A 22,561-nucleotide genomic window follows, 5' to 3' on the forward strand; every position below is an offset into this window, starting at 1 on the left:
ATAATATAACTTTATTTATGTTACTAGAACTATTTAAGTACCTACTCTATTACCTGATAGATAATATTATAATTAATGAATTATAATATTAATTAAGTAATCATTCAAATAGATGCCTGTGAAATAGACGTCAGTCAAAAAGTTACCCATTAATTAAATTGTGAGCTCATTAAGCGACTTCAACAAAAGGAGGAGGTTCTTAATTTCGATTGTTTTCGATTTAAATTTTAAGACATAAAAAATATTAGGTCATACCCTCAGATCATAGAACTATGATCTGAGATACAAATCTATTGTACCTTCTCGTCCGTTTGTTTCTTTTATTTTTCTTGTTCTTGTTGTGGTGTGCAATAAAGAGTTATTATTATTATAAAATCTAAGATTTTTATCAAACTTCTATTTAACAGTTTTATTTTGCTTTTCAGGATACAAAAGAAACAGCAGAACTAACTCGCAAAAACTCTCCCTTCTCTCTCACAATCGCATTGGAGAGAATAAGCGTTGTCACCAACGGTCTTATAGAAATAGAGGTCTTTCATGCCTTGGGCAGCCTTTACATGTCGTCAAATATGACAGTAAACTTTGAGGTTAATCATACAGAACTAGAAATAACAAGTGAAGGTGATGATTTCGACGTATTCTGCGGTCCGGAAGCGGTTTGGGCAAATATGGTTACAGAAATCAAAATATACGGCCTGGACGACAATCAGAATAACTACGATAATTACAGAAAATCCACAACAAATATTGACTTGTGTGACTTGAATAACGGCGTTATTGCTCACGATATTTTCAGTGAATCTAATAATTATATAATTTATTTCGTTGGAGATAATTAATAGCAACTATTGGACTGTGTACGAGTGCAATGCTCGCTTGTAATGCCTACACCTTAAAAGCAAATTTTGCTAACTAATTTAACTGTAAAGCTTTGTGTTTTGTTCTATTGTTTGGGACCGCCGCTAGGTAAACAATACCTTGTTAGTTAAGGCGTACGTAATGATTAAATAATATTATTTTAATTCGCTTTTATTACAACTCCCACTAGCTACTATCCCAAGGTACAATGTTACAAAAATAACAAGGGAAAAACTAGAAGTAACTAACTATGAACTGCCAATCTAACTTAGATATTTTATTGACGAGTTACTACGAGTACAACTATTACAACTATTACTATATGAGAATAGGTACAACGAGAATTCGAGAATATTTAATCGCTCACACTTTTTCCAATATGTCCCTAACGGTAATGGATAGGTACCGCATTACCGCAACCCCAGCTGGTATTTAAGCCTGTACCCCAGGCGCACAATTAAAAGTAATTTCGCCGAACCCCAAAGAAAACCAGAATGGTTACTATGGATACGAATTACAAATTAAATGAAAGCTCTTTCAAAGTATTGATTGCATCGTTACCATATTTTATTATTGAGCAGTTACATAACCATAATGAAAGTGTTGTAACTATTACGAATATTATCACAGACTTACGCAAAACAATATGAACCGTTGTTTGTGTTTACTGGACAGATAACGAACTGTATGTACACTTCCATTGCGGGGGACTCTGATTACCGGAGACCTGATATCTTGACCCCAGATTGATAAATCAGTTTTAAATGCAGACAAGATCATTCTGTGTCCGGCAACTGGACTGAGAAGATACCGCTTTTAAGAACTCTTAATGAAACCTGAAGATAGCCAGGAGAACCCAAGAGAAGAAAAACAAAGAAAAAGTTTCATCAACCCAAGCCCAAGGATGCCTAACATCAAAATTTTCACTGGCACTTCTCACCCAGAGATCGCCAAAAGGATCGTCGCAAAACTAGGAATACCCCTCGGAAAAGCGACAACAAAATACTTCAGCAATAAGGAAACAAATGTGGAAATTGGGGAATCAGTCAGAGGAGAAGACGTCTACATCGTCCAAAGTGGGTGTGGGGATATCAACGATAACCTAATGGAGATGTTTATCATGATCAACGCTTGCAAGATTGCATCAGCGTCCCGCGTCACAGCTGTCATCCCTTGTTTCCCATACTCCAGACAGGACAAGAAAGAAAAGGCAAGAGCACCCATCACAGCCAAGTTACTCGCCAACCTTGTATCAGTAGCTGGAGCTGACCACGTCATCACCATCGACCTCCACGCGTCCCAAATCCAAGGATTCTTCAACATCCCAGTCGACAACCTATACGCAGAACCAGCTATCACGAAGTGGATCATGGAGAATATACCGGAGTGGAAAACCAGTGTGATGGTATCACCAGACGCTGGTGGTGCTAAGAGGATGACTGCTATAGCTGACAGACTAGAGATCGACTTTGCTATAATCCACAAAGAGAGACAAAGAGCGAACGAAGGCGACTCAACAGTGCTAGTCGGAGATGTCAAGAACAGAATAGCTATCATGGTAGATGACTTAGCTGACACGTGCGACACAATAGTCAAAGGAGCGGAGAAATTGCGCGAAGCTGGAGCTAGCAAAATATACGCGATATTGAGTCACGGAATATTCGCTGGAAATGCCATTGATAAGATCAACAGTTCATGTTTGGAGGCTATTGTGGTGACGAATACGATACCTCAGGAGAAACACATGAAGTTGTGTCCGAAATTGCAGACCATTGATATTTCAGTGATGTTGGCTGAAGCGATCAGACGCACGCATTACGCCGAATCAGTGTCATACTTATTTACTAATGTGCCGTATTAAGGTTTGCTGAAATTTTACTAAGAGGTTTTAAGAAAACTTGTGATCTTGACCGAAGATGGATTAAAGGGGTACATTTAAGAAGCTGTACATACTGTAATCAAAGAGGGTAACATGGAAGAGCATGAAAATCATAAGAAAATGTATGTCGATATTATTTCCATTATGGATATCTGACTAAATAAAAAAATCTGTATTAAAATAACGCAGCCTTATTCATCGATTTGTCTACTACCTACGATCCACTAGGTACTTCGTCATTAATCTTAGTAATTGAGTCATTTAATTCCTTTTGACGTCAAGTTACGCAACTTTATTGAATCAAAGTAACAATACTACTTAGACATAGGCACTCAAATATTATTTCTAGAAAAAAAAATATTACCTCACGACAGAATAAGATCAAATTAATATTATATCTCTATAATCTAATTGCAAAGGTCAATCTTACTTTTACTTTTACTTGTAGTCATGAATATTATTTTCCCAAACCAAACTTACACTAAATGAGTTAATCTCGAATTATTTTAACATTATTGCCTACGTAAAGACAAACAAAAACAGATTTGTAACATCAAAGGTCAACTTTGATACAGAAGGTTAAGCCCCAAACGTGATACAAAGACCCCAAATTATAAGGTTTCGTCATTTGTCCAAGCGCTTGTAATTAATGACGTAGCAGATAATGGCAGATATCAATGTTGTACCTAATACATTAAATTTATATTTACCCTATCTCTTACCCAGGTCGGGTCAAAATACCTCTTATGATAAGTGAAATAAGTAGGTAAGTATCGTTTATGATGTAACCTTGGTATTGTTTACGTAAAATGACTACCTACTTTATTGGTTGATGGGTAAAGTGTAAACAAAACTAATTAAACAAGATTAAATAAGAATATTTTTTTAATTAATTGCCCAATTATGTCAAAAAAGGTAATTGCCTTAAGCCCCTAACTGAAGTTAATAGCACGTTTTTGGTTAAAACACTTTTGCCGTAAGAAAAGGTTGAGTTTCTAAAGAATTAGTAAATGAGCGTGCCAGTGTATTTATTTTAATTTATGAATAATCAAGAATACTTAACTTTATCCAGAAAAGAATACTTAATCTGATATAAAAAATTAGAATTATAAATGTTACATACAGACAACCTCACTTCAATCATTAAGTGATGTCCATAATGCAAAATGGCATGATGATAAGGACCTACAACTACACCTAGCTATTTAATTGTAGTTTTAACGCCTTTTCGGTCAGTGGAGATCGAACTAGTTTTAGTTAGGTACCTTCCTATGTATTACTTTTCTCTATGGGTACCACTTTGGCATTCTATGGTTCTACGAGTATTATTTTACATCTCCAGAAAAACCGCCATCTGTGGTAAGAGTTACGAACTAAACCGGTACGTAGAACAACAAGCGCAAGATAAATCTTTATCTTCGCATAGCGTTAATTATCTTAGGTCAAAGTACTGTACAATCTAGCTAGTAGAATAATACAGTGAAATCTTTCGTAAATTAATTCTATTTACGTACACTTGTTAAAAATTACAGTTTATTCACCTGCATGCGCCAGTTTGTTACAATTAATTGAAACCACATAGGAATTCAAGGTACAACTGTTAAATTTGAGGTTATGTGTTTGTTTTGTTCCTGTTTTTACGAAAAAGAAATTCAGAGATAGGTTTTATTTAAGTTAATCATTATTTCAGATTATAATAGGTAGGTGTTTAACAGAATATTGTCTTAGAACGCCCAGACGCGCAACAATTTGATATTCGCATTACAGATTGACCTAATAGGAATCGATCCCGGGGCTCCTAGAGTCACGGTGCCATCACGCAACGCGCAACCAACTTAGTAGGTATGTAGTTGAAAAGTGTTTAAATTCACTAAGAGTCGATTTAAAAAGTGTGGAAACTCGTTATCCTGGGATTTGCAGTTATATTAGAACTTACTCGTCAGATTCGAAGTTAATCTGTACAAAACTAGCGTGATCGGGCTTTAGCTGTAGAATCTAGCTTAATTATTCTAATAAACTGTGCTTTTGTGAACCAAATAAACGATTTAAACAGACTGCAACCAAACGCCCTTATAGCTCAGAACTTTTTAGCCTAAATTCAACAAAAAACCGCAATACCAAAGACAAAAAAAAACTATTTTCTTCTTCTTCTTCAGTATAAAGAACAGACACAACTCACAATGAAGACCATATTGTACAAGACTGATCAGAGCCCTCCAGCCAGAGCTGTGAAGATGCTCGTTCATATCTTGGGACTAGATATAGAGCAAAGGGACCTCAACCCAATCTTGAGAGAGCAAGATACGCCGGAGTTGAGAAAGGTAAGATTTTTATAAACAATCAATACCATCTAGTTAAAAAATCGAACCTACTGACTCCACAGAAATATCTTTGCAACACCCTATAATATTATCACCCGGGCGATAAAATTGGAATAACCTTTTTGGCAGATTGGTTAGAATAAATAAAAACTTACGTAGTGTGGGCAGGCCTCCCACTAGGTGGACCGACGATCTGGTGAAGGTCGCGGGTGGTGCCTTAATGCGGGCGGCTTTACCGGTCTTCGTGGAAATCCTTGGTAGAGGTCTTTGTCCAGCAGTAATCGTCTTTCAACTGAAACGAACTTATGAAAAGTTATGTAGCAATATATTCGTTTTTCCAGAAAAATCCTATGCGGACTGTACCATTTATAGATGAAGGAGATTTCGCTCTGAGTGACAGGTTAGTACCCTATTCTTCTCATTATAAATTAAGTAACTTTTAATTAATTATGAAGGTACTTACAGCTTATTTTGATGCGTATTTCAAACTTCAATAGTATTTATGCTTGGTAGAGGTGCAGTTGTGCAGAAACCTCAGCAGAAATCCAACCCAGGTGTAGCTCATAAACTTTTCTTTATGACTATTTTACCGCCACTATAAAAAGTAAAATTATTTGCTAATGGGTATGACATCGATTCGGACTCGTAAAATATAGTTCCTCGGGGTCAGAAGTCAGATTTAACGACTCTCCTAAACTCGTAAACTCAACTACGGAGCTGATAAAGTAATTTAAAATGTTTAATACATAATATCACCTTTATTTATTTTAGTTATTTTTCAGCCATGCAATCGTAATTTATTTGCTGGACAAATATGGCGGACCGGAGCACGAATATCTCTATCCTAAAGATAGAAGAAAACGGGCGACTGTCCATCAGAGGCTATTTTTCAACTGTGGTGTTTTGTTTCAACGGCTTAGAACTGTGATGGTAAGCTGTTCCAATATTTTTCTTGTTTAAACAGAAAAGTACCCTATGTTTTTTCACAAACATCAATTTCTTATTTAAAAATATTACTATGAGGTCAGTGCGCATGGACGCACTGGGTGACACATGAACTAAAGAGCTCTATTCAACACTGTGCGTTCGATTTTCTGCTTCACTAGCAAGCATCGTTTGTGAATACGGGCGTTAATTTCAAAAAATGCCCCAACTCCCAGTCTCTCACAACTGGGAATAACCCCACAAACTGTAGTTGTTGATTGCCCAAAAATAACAAGTAAAATACTTTCGTGGTTCGAAAAACGAACGTCAACTACGTTCACAAAAAAAAATCATCATACTTAGTCCAGTCATTACGTACATTCAAAAAAGAAAATGAATTTGCGCTTCTAATTTTTTAATATGTTGTAGGGGATACCTAGAAAAGCTTAACTTGAGATTGTCGACCAAGCTTTCCTAGGAGCTTTCGCCGCCATGTTGAAAAAAGGGGTAAAATTAGTTTTTCGGCAATAACTCGGCTATCCGATGAGACTCGAAAATTTTTGTAGGACACTTTTTGTAGCTTTCTTTGTGCTCTACAATAACGCCCGAACCATTTTTAGCGTATCATGCATCGTTATCGAGATATCGATCGATAAAGTCAAAAATTTTGGACACAATTTTTGTTTTTTTCTTTTTTTTTCTTTGGGTCTTAATAAATATAAAAAATTGTGGAATTCAAACTTGTAGAGCATATTCAGACCTACAATTTCCTTCTTGGATTTTTTTATGTTGGACAAAAATTACGATCTCCAGCGCGCCGCAAAGTCGGTGAATCCACGCTCAGCGTCGAGCGCGCTCAAGTTAGTATATCGTATCGTGTTGAGCTTTTGCTGTGCGTAGTGTAAATCGAGGGCACAAAAAAAGCTACAAAAAGTGTCCTACAAAAATTTTCGAATCTCATCGGATAGCCGAGTTATTTATATAATAATTATTTAATTATTTATATTGCCGTGTGGGGACGGCCGTAAAAGAATACTTTTCCCCACCGCCCACAGGAGGCGTGTCGTAAGAGGCGACAAACTCCTGTAGCACCGGACGGGCAGCAGCGTCTGCGTGCGAAACCAAGTAAAAAACTGCGATCGCCAACCCGCCTGCCAAGCGTGGCGATTAGGGCAAAACCCTCCAAATGGTAGCACAAACAAAAAAACGGCCCCTAGTCCCCGGCGGCCCCACTATCCCGGACCACGGTAGCGGTCACGGTAACGGTGGGGCAAGGGGTGCGAAGAATCCCCGGGGGATGCCAGGCTACCAACACCGACGACCTCTGGCCCTGGCAACCTATAACGCTCGCACACTGCGTACAGACGTGAAGCTAATGGAACTCGAGGAAGAATTGAGCAGGTTACGGTGGGATATCGTAGGATTATGTGAAGTCCGAAGAGAGGGGATGGCAAGTGGTTATCAGCAATATCCTGACGGAGTAAGAAGAAGTAATGATCCAGAACTTTCAGTAGCTGCCATGTACAAGTTAGCATTAGAGGAATGTCGTTCGGTTATTACAAGTGGAACGGCACGTTTAGAGCCAACTTTTGAGGGGCTGTGGAGAAAATACAATCAAGAAAATACAACTGCAGGAGGAGAGTCTCTTTGGGAAATTCCCTTTGCTGATTCTAGAGGAAGAATGCTGTTTACTTTTGCGGTTAGACATGATGCTGTTGATCAATTTCAAGCTATGGGAACCAATAAGGGAGGAGTTAACGGACCATTGCCATTTGTTTTTTATGACTATGATCAAGCTGATACTAGAAGAGATGTAACTTGTGTTCCTTATAAATGGGGTGCTGCGGTAAACGGTAAATCAAAACAAGAACTTACAGATTTACAGACTTGGTATTTTGGTAAATATCGTTTTGAATGGATGAAACGTATTGCCAGCGCACCAAATGACGATGGTGTAAACAAAATTTACATGCGTTATGCAGAAGTACTTTTAATTGCGGCTGAAGCTGCTAACGAATTAGAAGGAGCAGGATCTGCTGCAGTTTACCTAAAAGAAATTCGCCGCAGAGCATTTGCTCCAGCAAATCAAGCTGTAAAAGTAGATGCTTATGTAGATGCATTGACAAGTAAAGATGCAATGATGAATGCTATTATTGAGGAAAACAAATTAGAATTTACAGGAGAATTGGAACGTAAATATGCATTGATCCGTTGGAATTTGCTAAAAACAAAATTAGACGAAGCTAAAGTTAAAATGACAGATCTGAAAGCGCGTACTGGTAAATATCAAGATGTGCCTAAAACATTATATTACAAATATCAAGATGATGGATTTACATTGGATATTTATGGTTTAAATCGTGGCGAAACTCAAGCCCCGGTAGGTTATGAACCAAAGTAACCGACATAGCTCGCAGAATTGCTAAAATCAAGTGGCAGTGGGCGGGGCACATAGCTCGTAGAGACGATGGCCGTTGGGGCAGGAAAGTTCTCGAGTGGCGACCACGGGCTGGAAGACGTAGCGTGGGCAGGCCTCCTACTAGGTGGACCGACGATCTGGTAAAGGTCGCGGGAAGAGCCTGGATGCGGGCAGCGCAGGACCGTTCATTGTGGAAAACCTTGGGGGAGGCCTTTGTCCAGCAGTGGACGTCATTTGGCTGAAAAAGAAAAAAAAGAAAGCCGAGTTATTGCCGAAAAACAAATTTTAAGCGTTTTCCAAGATGGCGGCGAAAGCTCCTAAGAAAGCTTGGTCGACAATCTCAAGTTAAGCTTTTCTAGGTATCCCCTACAACATATTAAAAAATTAGAAGCGCAAATTCATTTTCTTTTATTTGCCTTTTTTTCGGACGAAATGACTGGACTAACTTTGCTTCCAGGTGCCAACATACATGGGCCAAATGTCAGAGATGCCCAAAGAAGCGGTGTGGGGAATCAAGAACGCTTACTCCACCACGGAAGAGTATCTCTCCCAGACTACCTACCTTGCCGATGACGTCATGACAGTAGCTGACATCTGCGCATTCTCTACGCTATCTTCGCTGGATGGGCTGGTGCCGGTTGATGGGAAGAAGTAAGTTTTATCGGCTTTTGTAATAGAAATAGGGTTTTAAAAAATGACCGGCAAACTTTTCTACCCAATAGATTATGTACTTTTTAGTTGCATTTTTCTATGTACTCACTCATTATGTGTGTGACAATAAAGTTTGTCTTTTTTATCTCAAACCACGATAGCACCTCAAGCCTTCACGGTAAAGAGTCATTCGGAATAAACAGATTAGACTTGAATATTGATAAATTTATTGTAGGTCAATAAATAAATTCTATTTAGCCATAAACCATAAAAATCGAATTCCGGAAGAACTTAATATTTTATAATACTGTGTATATTATGTATTAATACTTTTTTTCAGGTACCCGAAACTGAAGCAATGGCTAAAAATAATGTATGCTAAAGACTTCAGCAAAATTGCAAACGAACCAGGGTGTAACGACCACGTGGCCTACCTTAAAATACTAATGGATCACAACAGACAGAACCAAAAATCAAAGCTATAGGATTGTCGTAAAATTATTTAATATCGAATTAACTTTAATGTACACGGCAATATATTACAAGGACTACCAAAGTATTCAAAACGGTGACAGATATATTTTTATACTACTAGCATACTATGTACTCGGTAAATGAATAAACATGCGCCGGGTTAGAGGGAAAACCTATCAATTTTCTGTATTTTATTTTAAAATATACCATTCAACTCTGCATTTGATTTCATATCTAAAGTCCGGTCGCCGAGCAGATAGAATTTCGTCCAATGACCATAAGCTAATAACGATGGGTAGCTTGGGGTCATTGGACGAAATTCTATGTGCTCGGCGACCGAACTATAGTGATAGTAAAATCAACAGACTTGTTTGGCCTAAATAATCGATTTTGCCTCTAACCCGGCGCGATACTGTAAATATTACACGAAGATATTGAGGAGATTAAAAGACGGCAAATAAGAATCACAGGTTTTCTTTTATTTCCATAACTAAAAAGAAATGCAAAGAATTTTCCAACTTTACACTCCAGTAACGTCTAAGGCTACTCGTGGATAACTTTGTTTTTTTTTATGAGAAAATTAATGATTACAAAAAACGTTACACATTTAAACATTTCCTATAAGTCTTATGAAGTCTCTCGCGAGGTCGCGACCGCCCGCACTATCAGAACATTAATAGCACTTAACATTAAAGTACACATACATAGTCGAGATATCATCCACATAGTCCATTCAGTCGGCTTACACATAGACGGCGGAACCCGGCCCAGGGCGCCGAGCCCGGCATTAGCCGTCCTCTTTCGGAGGTGTGAACCAGCCTGGAATGCAACATTTTTGAATCAATCAATATGCCAAATTAAATTATGATACATACATAGTGCGTCAACAAGGTCACCCAAAGGGCGATGGAGCGGGCTATGCTTGGAGTTTCCTTGCATGATCGAATCAGAAATGAGGAGATCCGCAGGAGAACCAAAGTGACCGACATAGCTCGCAGAATTGCTAAAATTAAGTAGCAGTGGGTAGGGCACATAGCTCGTAGAAACGATGGCCGTTGGGGCAGAAAAGTTCTCGAGTGGCGACCACGAGCCGAAGACGTAGCGTGGGCAAGCTTCCCACTAGGTGGACCGACGACCTGGTCACGGGAGGTGCCTAGATGTGAGCGGCGCAAGACCGGTCTTTGTGGAAATCCTTGGGGGAGGCCTTTTTCCAGCAGTGGACGTCTTTCGGCTGAAACGAACGAACAAACATCATAGTGCGTGTGAAAGATGAAAACTAATCAATCGCGTCATAAGTTCAGTCCTGTAATTGGGCTAAATATTGCAGATCAAACAATCTAAAAGCTTCTATTCGTCTGATTGAATCAAGTTGTCAGCTTCGTTCGTAATATGGACCGTAGTGGCTGTGGTACAAGATTATTCAGTTTCAACAGACAGAACTAGCTATGAGACTGATAAGTAAGTACATAAATCTACCAAGAGCCTAAAATTAGATGTAGCGTCCATTGAGGTGAATAGTGCTTGGCCTCTATCTTTCTTCAAGTAACATTCGTGAATATTAATTTCGAAATCGTTTCACGGAGCGAAGTACAAAAAAAATATCCGGAGCAAAACGGGTTTGGAATTTTGGACTAGGCCGCAATGATAGCGCCAAAAATAAAGTTTTCTTGTGGCGTATCAGTTTTGTCAAGTGTTAGTCGGGAAGTACCTGACTACATTGATTTTTCCAAGTTTAAAAAAGTCCATGTAAATAAAAAACTATACTGACCATTCTTCTCATGTATCTGCACGAGACATTTGAAGCTTTGCTGCGCGCGGGCAAGGCTATACTGGGACTGCGAGACAACCTTGGTCGCGCCGAATTGGATGCGCGCTTTGCCTTTCACCAGGGTTGCCGCTATCTGCATGATGACGGCTTCTACGGTGTACGCGGACGACCAGCCCTGCTTCGTCAGCAGTTCCATACATATCGCGCCGCCTACTAGCACGTAGCCTCCTGGGAAACAAGTTTTTATGATTAATTAATGTTTTCTTAGCCCAAGGCTACGTCAGCGTCAAACGTTGCTATTGACGTCCATAGGCCGATCTTAACGTCTGAAAGTCCTCCTGACAACGTGTCAGTTAATAATTTCACTATAATGTGGGCGCTATTGTGAAATAGGGCGCGGCGAATGTTCCATGTGGAAGCAATTCAAGGACCATAGTTAACTAACGTACAACCACCCTTCCTTCGTTTCAGCCAAATGACGTCCACAGCTGGCCAAAGACCTCCCCCAAGGATTTCCATAACGACACCCACCCACTCCTTGAACATAATGTTGAGCAGGGTCTGACGCAGAATGTGCACTTCGCATAATGTGCACTGCGCAAATTGCGGATTTTTCTATACAAATGTAAAGGCTAAATAGTTTGTATAAATATTAGTATGGAAAAGTGCCCATTTCGCGAAATGCTCTTTTTGCGAAGTGCAAATTCTGCGTCAGACCCGTTGAGCAGGATGGAGTCTTTGCCCTCTCTATCCTTAAGTAGTAGCAGGTAAAGTAAACCCAACTTAGCTCCCTTTCAATAAAACACATTTTTGACCAACCTGAGATAATGGGGTAGACGACGCGAACGAACGGCGGTTCAAACGGGTACGTCTCCTTGAACATGATATTGAGCAGGATGGAGTCTTTGCCCTATCTCTCCTTGAGTAGTAACAAGTGAGCTGACGTAAAACACAACTTAGCTCCCTTTCAATAAGACACCTTTTCGACCAACCTGGTACGTCTCCTTGAACATGATATTGAGCAGGATTGAGTCTGCCTATCTCTCTTTGAGTAGTAACCACTAAGCTAACGTAAAAACGGCCTTACTCCTATTACACAAAACACCTTTTTGACCAACCTGAGATAATGGGGTAGACGACGCGAACGAACGGCGGTTCAAACGGGTACGTCTCCTTGAAAATGATATTGAGCAGGATGGAGTCTTTGCCCTCTCTCTCCTTGAGTAGTAACAACGTAAAACCGTCCTTACTTCCTTCCAATAAAACGCCTTTTTGACCAACCTGAGATAATGGGGTAGACGACGCGAACGAACGGCGGTTCAAACGGGTACGTCTCCTTGAACATGATATTGAGCAGGATGGAGTCTTTGCCCTCTCTCTCCTTGAGTAGAAGCAGGTCGTTGTGCAGCGGACTATCGGGGTCAACTGAACGCAGCCTGATGTTCCACTCGTATAGCGAGTCATTTACTAGTTCTGGAAGAAAAAAATCACACATTAGAAACAAAGTTAACAAACGCATTTTAGCTTTTCTAAAAGTATAGTTGCAGAATGACCAGAGATATAGAGAGATGCCAACTAATGCGCTGAGTTCGAAACTCAGTGTCGCATTAGAAATTCACACACACGAATCAAAATTTGTGCTCATTATCCACTGCGGTGTCGGTACTCAACGTTCGAATAATCTTTAGTACTACGCAAGCAATGTAAACTGTTCACATTATGACGTCGCTGCTGTCATCATTGCGGTCACGAGGAATGTGTTCTGTTTTTGGGCATATTGCTGCGACACCGGCCCCGCCCCCTTATCACATCTCCCTTTAGTTTCTGTGATCTGTGAGAATGACCCTTATTCATCATCAGATCATTTAGCTCAAATTAGCTCCTTTGTAGGAGCAGGACTCATGAAGGATTTGGCTTTTACGCCCACGCTGGCCAGGCGGCATGAGATTCGCACATTTGTCCTTTAGATACCTTTTTGAAATCCACAGGAAGAGTCTAAATAAATAATAGAATAGGAAAACCTATTCTACTATCATTGCATTATTAATATACAAATACAACGTTTGCGTATCGCCTTTATTAGCGTATTTTTTTTTACTTCCACCAAATTAAATTAAAAGGTACACATTGCTCTTTATTTATTCATATTATAGGTCAATGTCCGATTCTAACTGTCAATAACACGCGAAATCCTCGAATCAATCCACGCATCAACAAGCGCAGGGTTAGCGACCTGTCTAGTGTATAACGATTCAATACATCGCCAACAAACTCGCTATCAATAACTACCGTTCAATACCTCTAACTAGCGCATATTTCAATAAGGGTGTTTTTATGACGTCAAACGTGAACGAGACTTCTAAGGGCATAGTGCGAGTTTACATCAAACGTATTTGATATCGAGTGCGAAAAAAATACATTAAATGTATGACGGATTGTACAGGGTCCCTAACGGATACTTTCAAGAACTTAAATTTTCATAGATTTTTTGACGCACTCGAATTCACAGTGATTCAGATTTAAATTCACATTAAGCCCCCAGATGCTATGATGCTTCAAACGTTTATGCTGTTACGTCATATATCACCCCTCCCGTGCCGTTCCAATTCTCAGGAATACTCAGTTATGTGCTAAACACAGGTCTAGCTTAAGTAAAGTACAGACCTTAGGCCCCGGTTACTAACAAGGCCTGAGCGAAGCGGTGAAATGTTTTGAATAACCAATCAGATTTCATTCAATCTGAATGTAATTCCGCTCCGCCTGGAAACCGGGCCTTAGAATGAGTCTAAAGCTGTCAAAAACCACTCACCAATAGAGTACATGTTATTCTTGAAGGAATGAGAACGGTATATGTCTCGGAGCTCCTTCATGAGTCTATCAGTCGCCTGCAGGCTGCCAGATACACTGCCTGACAGATAATCCTGCCGCTGGTTTTGCCGGAGTCGTTCTAATGTCGCTAAATGTTCCGTCTCCATGTCATCCTGGAATTTAAACGTACATTTAAATAAACAGTTGTATTTAGAGACAAAACAATGAGAATACAGAGTTCATTTAAATAAGATTTCATTATCTAAATTGATCCGGCCGGCAATGCTCGGATAATGAGTTCTGTATTGTTAATTTATACTACAGAGCGCCACAGCAAGTGAATTTATTTTAATCTTTTAAAGTTATGCAGACAAAGTAATGAGAAAATTTAAGTTACTTTCAAAAATAATAGCATCATTTTGCTTTGCATTGACCGCTTTAAAAGTCTTTTTACTATGGGATATTTTTATGACGAATACGGAATTTTGGATTTAATTCCGCGTCAGATACATTTCTAAGCAAGAAGGCATATAATTTACACCATAACATTCCACTTAGCTCTCGCAATAAAGATTATCCATTGTCTAGGCGACATAAGACAACAATCCTCGCTAAGTTTATGTAAATGATATAGATCTAAGTAACTTGTAGGTGGAATATTTTGAAGATAAATATTTTAGTATACTGCACGGTTCTATTTTTAACAGTATACAGTATTATACACTGTATTTATGAATAAGGAAAATCTGTAATTAGCAATACTAATTTTAAGTACTTGATAAGGGTATGCATTAGTATTACGCAGTTGTTTTTCTAAATAAATAAAATCAGTCTATCTCTAAGCCTAGGCCACCGACTTTTTGTCGGCCGATTGTTGGATCGGGCTATTAATCAGTATGAACATGTATGAAAGTGCGCACTTTACACCGATTTAGTATCGGCCGATTCCTCAAACAAATTAGAATCGGGCCCAACTATCGGCCAACTAAAAGTCGGTGGTCTGCGCCTAGGCTTAAGCCTACATAAATGAAACAAAAGTATAATAGACTACGAGCTAGTGAACGCCAGACCTACGTCATTTTATAAAAGCTGAAAGTTTGTCAGCGTATGCTTCCAATATAGGATAGAATGTTGGTGCATCATGAAGTTTCATTCATCGTGGCTTTGGACTACCCTAAAAAAATTGTCTGGCAAGGAGTTGGATCTGTCAAGACTGGATTTGGACTGGATATGCGGTGTTCCACTTCTGCGAGGAGGTCATGTCGCAGAAAGAAGCGGCGAAGAGGGAGCGAGAGGCCTCGCCTGACGCTCCACCGAACCGACGCCGACGTCCAGGACACCGCAGGAGACACTACCATCTCCATGCCCCCTCTTAACGGTCCTCGGCCACTAGACACGGGGGTGTTTGGTGGCCGCTAAAGGAGAATCCGTGGCGGCGGCGCGCGTATGTGTTCACGCGCACCGTTAGCGAAGAACAGGGGAGGTACTACTCCCCTGAAGCCAGTCATCGCTTGTTCCACAGTCTGGGGCGGAGCCACGAAAGAATGTCTAGGCCAAGGCTGCTCAACTCCAGGCCCGCGGGCCACACTGTGGCCCCCAAAAGAATTATAAGTGGCCCGCGCATGTACAGTTTGAAAAAAAAACGCACCAAATAAAAAATCCCGCCGAGCACAGTACAAACTTTAAGATCTCTCTGAAGTTAGCTGTCAAAAATGTAGGTGGCCCGTCGTTAACAACTGAATCTACCGTTTGGCCCGACTCTTCAAAAGGTTGAGCAGCCTTGGTCTAGGCCGACTAGCTCGGAAAATAACTCGCAGTTCCGTCCCAAAGACTTTGGGAGGACACCGTCAGGTGGATCTGGACAGGATCATCTCACCTTGTTGCTGCGGCCGGCGTCGTCAACCATCTCCAGAGGCAGGTCGTCCTCTCCCTCGGACTCGTCTTCCTCTGCCGCCATTTCTTCGTCCTCCTCTGTGCCGGATTCCGCGCCGTTGGATGTCACGCTGGGGACTCTAGAAGAGTGGACAAGAGAATAAGGCCTGCGTTTCCACCAGAGATGTGAATAGAATTCATTACCGAGGCGAGGTAAATGTAAGCGATTGTATTGGTTCTTTACAAACACATCCTCGCTACGCAACCTCGCACATATCTGGCGGAAAGGCTGCCTAAGTGAGAAGCCACACGGTGCAGTGCGACGCCGCATCGCAAATATTTGGCCGCATCACTGTACACGTGTAGAATAGAATATCTTTATTCAGCATTTAACATTTAGGTGCATACATGTACAGAGGTTAACATTATTGAGCCATGCTGAAAAGGCGCCCGCTCAGAAAAATCGTAACATGACACAGGTCGTCAAGTCACGAAGCTGGTTTGCGGGTACGAACGCACCAACGGGGGTTACATAATACTTATTTAATTAGTAAATGTGGTATGCGGCGCCGCAATACGGCACCGTCTCGCTCAATCGAAGTGCGGTGTGCCTGCGGTGCGGCGCCGGATCGCATCATCTGGCATTATCATTAATTTTTTATACAGGACGCCGCAGCGACATCGCTACGACGCCGCGCCGCGACCGCACCGCACCGTGTGGCTTCTCCCTAAGGCCTGGTTCAGACACAGCGATGATCGCGCGGTTGATGGGTAGTTCTTATACATTTGCATCAAGCCCGTAACCGCACGCTCACCGATTGCGTTCAATTTTAATACATGTTTTTATTGTCAAGGTATTGTAGCAAATTAGCATCAAGTAGTAGTTGTAATGTAAAAAGAACGGCACAACAAGGTTCAACCTAATCACTGTGGCATCTTGTTGTTGTAATAAGAACGATGTTGCAACATACATGTTTATGTCTGCTGTACTATCGCTATACATACATGTGCAACGCTTCAATGGCGCCCTATGTCAAAAAGATGCCCTTGAGTCAAACTTGAGCAAAAACATTTGTTTACATGTTGCGGAAAACTACGTTCGTAAAACAATGCAAATACAGATGGTAGATTTGCTTATTTGTGCACATTTTAAAAATTGAGGTTAACCACGTCATGGGCACGAGAAGATGTTTTGTAACATCAAACGTCAGCGAGAATAAAATTCAATGTCCTATCCTATAGGTGGGTCCGAAGTTTGGGAACTTGTATTAGACGAGTCGTAGCCCAGACAACTTTGGGAACAATTGTTCTAGACCTATAATATGTTTTGATTTACTGCCAGGCTTTGCCATAAGTTTTTAATACACTTCGAGCTAAGGGCGTGTATAGGGGAGCGGTCGGGCTCTATAAGAATGGACACCGGGTCACGCATGATATACAGCCCTTTGCACTTTGTATTCTAATCATGCACGAGCAGACTGTACTTTAATCAAATATATGAGCTGATATCCAATGACTGATTTATCACCAGTATGCTTTATTGGATAAGATTGCTGTCGAATCGATTTATTTTGTGAATTCATAGAAGAACTAGGAGCTTTTCAAGCAATAATCGAGACAAATCTTACAAAAATGTAAAAGACCTTGCTGCAATTTGGCATAAATTGCTGAAAGATATTTGCTGTCGTCGTTTATTTTATCTTACGTGTGTAGTTTGGATGTGCATCGCATTTTCTCATGTCATATGAGACACTATTATTATAAGACGACACAGATTGCTTATTTGACACTAAGAAGTAATTCAATTGACACTGATTACAGTAAGACCTAGTTCTTTATTGGGATGCAATTCTGATCATCAACTAAACTGCTTGCAACTCAAATGTATTGCATACAAACAATCAATAAGCTCGACAATGTTGTACGATATCATTTTATTACGACTGCCGGTTTGACGATCCGCGTACCGAAGTTATGAATAACGACAACAGCTAAGGTTACGGATTCGAATCCCAGAAGTGGAAAATTTTATTGAAATCGAGCTTTATTACATAGTTGCTCCATTACAAACTACTTAATTTGAGTGTGATTGTTGGAAACATTTCTTGCCTTATTTACAACACACCTTTATCATTTGGATACAAATGAGCAAAAGCAAAGTGGACCGACGACCTCATAAAGGTAGCAGGAAGGCGCTGGATGCAGGCCGCTGCCAACTTGTCATCGTGGAAGTCATTGGGGGAGGCCTATGTTCAGCAGTGGACGTCCTATGGCTGAAATGATGATGATGATGAGCAATTTTTTTTCCCATAAGATAATTTGAGGAGTGTCTATTCAAAAGGGGATATTTACATTTTTATTATTTATTAAACTGAGTATGCAGTCTTGTTCTTAGTGCTGAATACTCACTTTCGTCACTTGAATCTTAATCAAAACGGGATATTCTCCCAAGTAAAGCAGCTTCAAATATGAGTGTTCATTTCAGAACAGGATATTTACACTTACAAAATTAAAAAAATAATAGTTATTTTTCATTTCATAACAAGAGAGGATATTTACAATACAAATATTTACACTATACCAATTAGCCGTTTCAAAACGGGATATTTACTTTTACATAGTGTTTTATTTCCTTTAACTTTATGCTTTAGGATTTATTTTTAGACATTTTACTCAACGGAACGCAAAATTAACGTAAAACGGAACTATGTTGTGTGATTGTCTGACACCTGATATTGGACAAATCAGCCCCGATTACGGTAATATTTAACGTCTACAATCCAGACACGCTTCTTCGATTCTGCGATGCGATTGGTCAAAACAGTCAGCTGTCAGTCAACGTCAGCTGTTTTGACCAATCGTATCGCAGAATCGAAGAAGCGTGTCTGGATTGTAGACGTTAAATATTACCGTAATCGGGGCTCAGGATTTGAATGTCTAATAATTAAAAAAATATAATTCTGTTTAGTAGCGTCTTTAATTTTGGTCATTATTATTATTTAAAAAAAAGAATAATCTGTGTTTTATTATCATTTAAAATTTTGAGATGTACAATACAAAAGAGGATATTTACAAAATAGTAGGCTCAACTAAAGGGGATATTTACAGTAAGTACAGAACAAAGGGGGATATTATAAAAGATCCGTGTCAAAAGAGGATATTATGATTTTTCTGAACTCTGTAACTTTAAATTAACAAGTCATATTTTTTGGCAAAAAGTGTAGTTAGAACACTGTAACGAAATAGTTTCATAACAGAAATAATGCTTTTCGGTAGGTCTGCAAATATTTCCCATATAAGTTTTTCCAATTTTGTGAAAAATAAGATAGAATGTAGTTATCCCCTTTTGAAAAGACACTCCTCATTTATAGTTTTTAATTTTTAAGACATTGTGATATAAACTGTAACACTGGAATCAATTTCTATAGCATGTCACATTCTGGCTCAATCATTATATGATATGCTTGATTACTCGATGGCATTTAATCTTCCATCTTGTGTAAAATACTTTGTAGAGGCTTTGTCCTTTGCAATGAGCAGTTTAATGACATTCTTATCAACGTCTCACAACCGCCAGACCCTACAAGATATGAATGTTGATAAACAATGTTAGAACTACCTACTAAGTCTGCTTAGGATTGCAGCATTTTAAAATTTAGACTTAAAGACTCCTAGTAGGATAGAAAACTAAAGAAAATAATGGGTCCTAGAAGACTTAGAATTGTAGCACTTAAAACCTGTCAAACCAAATCATTTAATCACTATTTAAGCCCTTTCCAGGGCTCTTATACGTTATACATTTCAGGACAGGCTGGTGCCTAGATTCTTCTATTTAGCTAACATGAATCAGTCAACTATCTTGTGGGTTATAACAACTAAGTAGGTAGATATTGCACATGGGAAAGGAGATAATGTGTAGACAATCTAACAAAGACGAATAAAATAAGTGAGCGGTGTAAGAAGCAATATCATAGAAATTACCTTTGTTGTGGGGCAGGGTGTAGCGGTAGCGACAAGGAGTCTAAGTCCGGGGGCTCAGGTACACCGTGTAACTTGCATAGCTCCCTCAACAATATTCCAACCTATAAATAACAATGACTTTAATGACAGTAGGTAATGCTTATTATTATTGATTTATATTATCTATATAAATACAACAATAACATTCTTGATTGTATTAATCTTATTACACTATACTTTCAATTAAAGACAATGCACTCTTGAAATCACATTTCATAAGTACAGATAACGTAAATTAGGTTCAGTGTCTGGTAATTGTAGTATGAGTACAATCAGATACTGAAATTATAACATTTGATTTTGTAAGATTTGTTTTTCTTCATTATTCGTTTGACGTTAAAAAATACCTTTGATGTGCACTGTAAAAGTGGAGCATCTTTACAAAAGCTTTCATAAGATTCTTAAGAATTACATCATCTTGAATGTTCTCAGCACTGAAAATAAGGTCCAAAATTCTTTTAAAATACGTAAACCGTTAAAGAATGGAATGCTTTACCTGATTTATGACGTGATTGTCCCTGCCTTGTGTGTTAGTGAGAATCTGCACTGCGTTTGTCACAATGGGGTCTTCGCTGTCGGCGAACCATACTGGCGGTGTGTTTGGGTATGTCTCCTATGAGAACAATAGAAAAAATAACACTCAAATGAAAACTGAAACTCTAAGCTAAGCCATAATGCCAGGTAAATAAAAAAGGATTCACTCATCATGTGTTGTTTCTGAAATAATCAAGAAATCTTGAATCATCTACTGATTTACAGTTAATCCTGGCATCTTAGTCACTTTTATAAAATGATACAGTCATCGTATTACACTTCCATTCATTGAGAACATTTTAACTCGTCTAATAGTAATCTATTTGGTATCTTCTTAAAATAATAAAGTTTAATTTAATATTTAAAAATCTAAATGAAATCACTCAAAATCAAATTGGAACTAATAACAGTTTGCTAATTAACAAGATTCACATTAGAAAAAAATGTTACTTGAACACAGGTAGATACTAAATAATCAATATAGTAAACAAACATGATTAGTAATGTGTTTACATAAATATTTGATTACATTACTGAGCATTAAATTGCATGGATCAGTTCCAAGAAAGCCAATACCAGACTTTGTCACTGTATGACAAAAAATGCAGTGTTGGGGGACCATCAAAATGTCTACACAACAAAAAACAGGTAGATGATGACTAAGTTGCGTCTTTGTCCCAAAAACGCGGTCGCATACCGTTATCCAAACAAAACAGATGTTAGTCAGTACAAAACATAGCTGTAATGCGGCGAATACCCCAGATTCGCCAATACGAAACATAATGATCGATTGAATTCGTGTGTGCCTTGTATGCGTAAATTATAATGATAACAGATGGTCTAGTATTGACGTTTACATTCAATGCAGTTTTACATCGATTGCAGTTTTCATAAATGCAAACTTGTTTATCTACCATTCCTTTAGCTATAAACGAGCAGAGTGCATACCTAGCTGAACAGGGAAAAGAAAATTAACTTCCGTAAACCTCTATTGACAGCCCTGCCCTCATAAACAACGACCCTTTGTCCCACCTAAAGATAATCAATAAACATACCCTTATGATAGAAAATTATGATATATCTCTGTTTTATAGTAATAAATGGTACTTACAGTAATATTTGCATGAATTTCATATTTCTTTCCATTTCTGCCAACGAATCTGCAGGTCAGTTCGTCGACACTAGCAGACATTATCTGAAACCGTTCATGATTTTTTGGAAACACTTGTTCTAAAGTCTTGATTTCTAGCTTAAGTGTATTTAAGCAAGCCATTAGTGTACAAAAACACTAATTCTAAACTAAATAACAGTTATCCACGTTAAAATACATGGGCTTAATTTTTACGTTCACTGCACGACCAAGCAAAATGGCGGAACGCAATGGCGGAAATTATTTTAATGATTTCTGACAACTTGCATAGAGGGCGTTATTAGCTTATTTTTTTAAATTAAATTTATAAAGGACTACGCACACTCACTTACTACTTTAAAAAGGGATCGTAAACTGTAAGCCTAGGCGCAGACCACCGATTTTTTGTCAACCGATAGTTTAGTCGGACAGTTAATCAGTATGGATGGGCATGTATGAAAGTGCGCACATTACTGATTGATTCTTCATACAAATTACCGACTAAAAATCGGTGGTCTACGCATAGTCGAGCGAGACTCGAGTAGTTCAGTCTTCTTGGAATAGCAAGTTAGTAACGCCTATACATTATGTATAGCCTCGCCTAGGAATAAGTTTATGCCGGCTGGCTATACACTCGTCCAGGACTGGGTTTAGGGGAGGGCAACCGAGGCAACAACAGCCCCTGGGTCTTAGCCGGTGCGCCAGGCGAAAGTCGAGCTACAGAATAATATCAAGCGCACGCATCAAGATGTTAGGCAACTGATGATGATATAGTACTCACTCGTGAGCTATGACACTATTTGATATGAACCCCAATGACATGTCCGACTTTTAGGGTAAAATGTCTGGCCAAATGAAGCATAGTCCGGCTTTTGTGTCTTTGGACCTGGCAACCCTACCTGGG

At 39.2% G+C, this 22,561-nt stretch overlaps 3 protein-coding genes across 5 annotated transcripts; 2 read left to right on the forward strand and 1 right to left on the reverse strand.

Annotated features, from left to right (window-relative positions):
- The first annotated feature begins 421 nt into the window (after nt 1-421).
- On the forward strand, nt 422-2,921 carry LOC114354141 (ribose-phosphate pyrophosphokinase 2). The gene has a single exon (XM_028306401.1). The coding sequence runs from the start codon at nt 1,688-1,690 to the stop codon at nt 2,717-2,719; it is 1,032 nt and encodes a 343-aa protein (XP_028162202.1). The 5' UTR covers nt 422-1,687; the 3' UTR covers nt 2,720-2,921.
- A 1,215-nt stretch (nt 2,922-4,136) lies between these two features.
- GSTe6 (glutathione S-transferase epsilon 6) lies at nt 4,137-10,093 on the forward strand. 3 transcript variants are annotated; one of them, XM_028306397.1, is made up of 7 exons: nt 4,137-4,328; nt 4,505-4,583; nt 4,894-5,058; nt 5,400-5,458; nt 5,841-5,988; nt 8,859-9,052; nt 9,393-9,562. In XM_028306397.1, exons 3-7 carry the CDS (start codon nt 4,918-4,920, stop codon nt 9,535-9,537), a joined length of 687 nt encoding a protein of 228 aa, XP_028162198.1. In that variant the 5' UTR covers nt 4,137-4,328; nt 4,505-4,583; nt 4,894-4,917; the 3' UTR covers nt 9,538-9,562. The 3 variants fall into 3 exon arrangements, with proteins under 3 accessions (XP_028162198.1, XP_028162197.1, XP_028162199.1); XM_028306396.1 differs by having other exon boundaries at nt 4,505-4,579; XM_028306398.1 differs by lacking the exon at nt 4,505-4,583 and having other exon boundaries at nt 4,138-4,328; nt 9,393-10,093.
- Nucleotides 9,985-21,908, reverse strand: LOC114354138 (ubiquitin-conjugating enzyme E2 Q2). The gene is made up of 8 exons (XM_028306395.1): nt 21,640-21,908; nt 20,491-20,607; nt 19,956-20,056; nt 15,979-16,114; nt 14,104-14,275; nt 12,576-12,767; nt 11,295-11,522; nt 9,985-10,345 (listed from the first exon to the last, which is right to left on the reverse strand). The coding sequence occupies exons 1-8, from the start codon at nt 21,799-21,801 to the stop codon at nt 10,314-10,316; spliced, it is 1,140 nt and encodes a 379-aa protein (XP_028162196.1). The 5' UTR covers nt 21,802-21,908; the 3' UTR covers nt 9,985-10,313.
- Between the last annotated feature and the right edge of the window lie 653 nt (nt 21,909-22,561).

The sequence above is a fragment of the Ostrinia furnacalis genome, unplaced genomic scaffold (genome assembly GCF_004193835.3).
Source record: "Ostrinia furnacalis isolate ACB-3 unplaced genomic scaffold, ASM419383v2 OfSCF1921, whole genome shotgun sequence".
NCBI lineage: Eukaryota > Metazoa > Arthropoda > Insecta > Lepidoptera > Crambidae > Ostrinia > Ostrinia furnacalis.

Excerpts from the sequence above, each read along its gene's own strand:
- LOC114354141 (XM_028306401.1), top strand. The coding sequence starts at position 1,688 with ATGAAACCTGAAGATAGCCAGGAGAACCCAAGAGAAGAAAAACAAAGA.
- GSTe6 (XM_028306397.1), top strand. The coding sequence starts at position 4,918 with ATGAAGACCATATTGTACAAGACTGATCAGAGCCCTCCAGCCAGAGCT. Across the intron at positions 5,059-5,399 it reads ATACGCCGGAGTTGAGAAAG|AAAAATCCTATGCGGACTGT; the intron begins GTAAGATTTTTA and ends TCGTTTTTCCAG. Across the intron at positions 9,053-9,392 it reads GTGCCGGTTGATGGGAAGAA|GTACCCGAAACTGAAGCAAT; the intron begins GTAAGTTTTATC and ends ACTTTTTTTCAG.
- LOC114354138 (XM_028306395.1), bottom strand. The coding sequence starts at position 21,801 with ATGGCTTGCTTAAATACACTTAAGCTAGAAATCAAGACTTTAGAACAA. Across the intron at positions 20,057-20,490 it reads ACAATCACGTCATAAATCAG|GTTGGAATATTGTTGAGGGA; the intron begins GTAAAGCATTCC and ends TGTTATTTATAG. Across the intron at positions 16,115-19,955 it reads CACCCTGCCCCACAACAAAG|AGTCCCCAGCGTGACATCCA; the intron begins GTAATTTCTATG and ends CCACTCTTCTAG.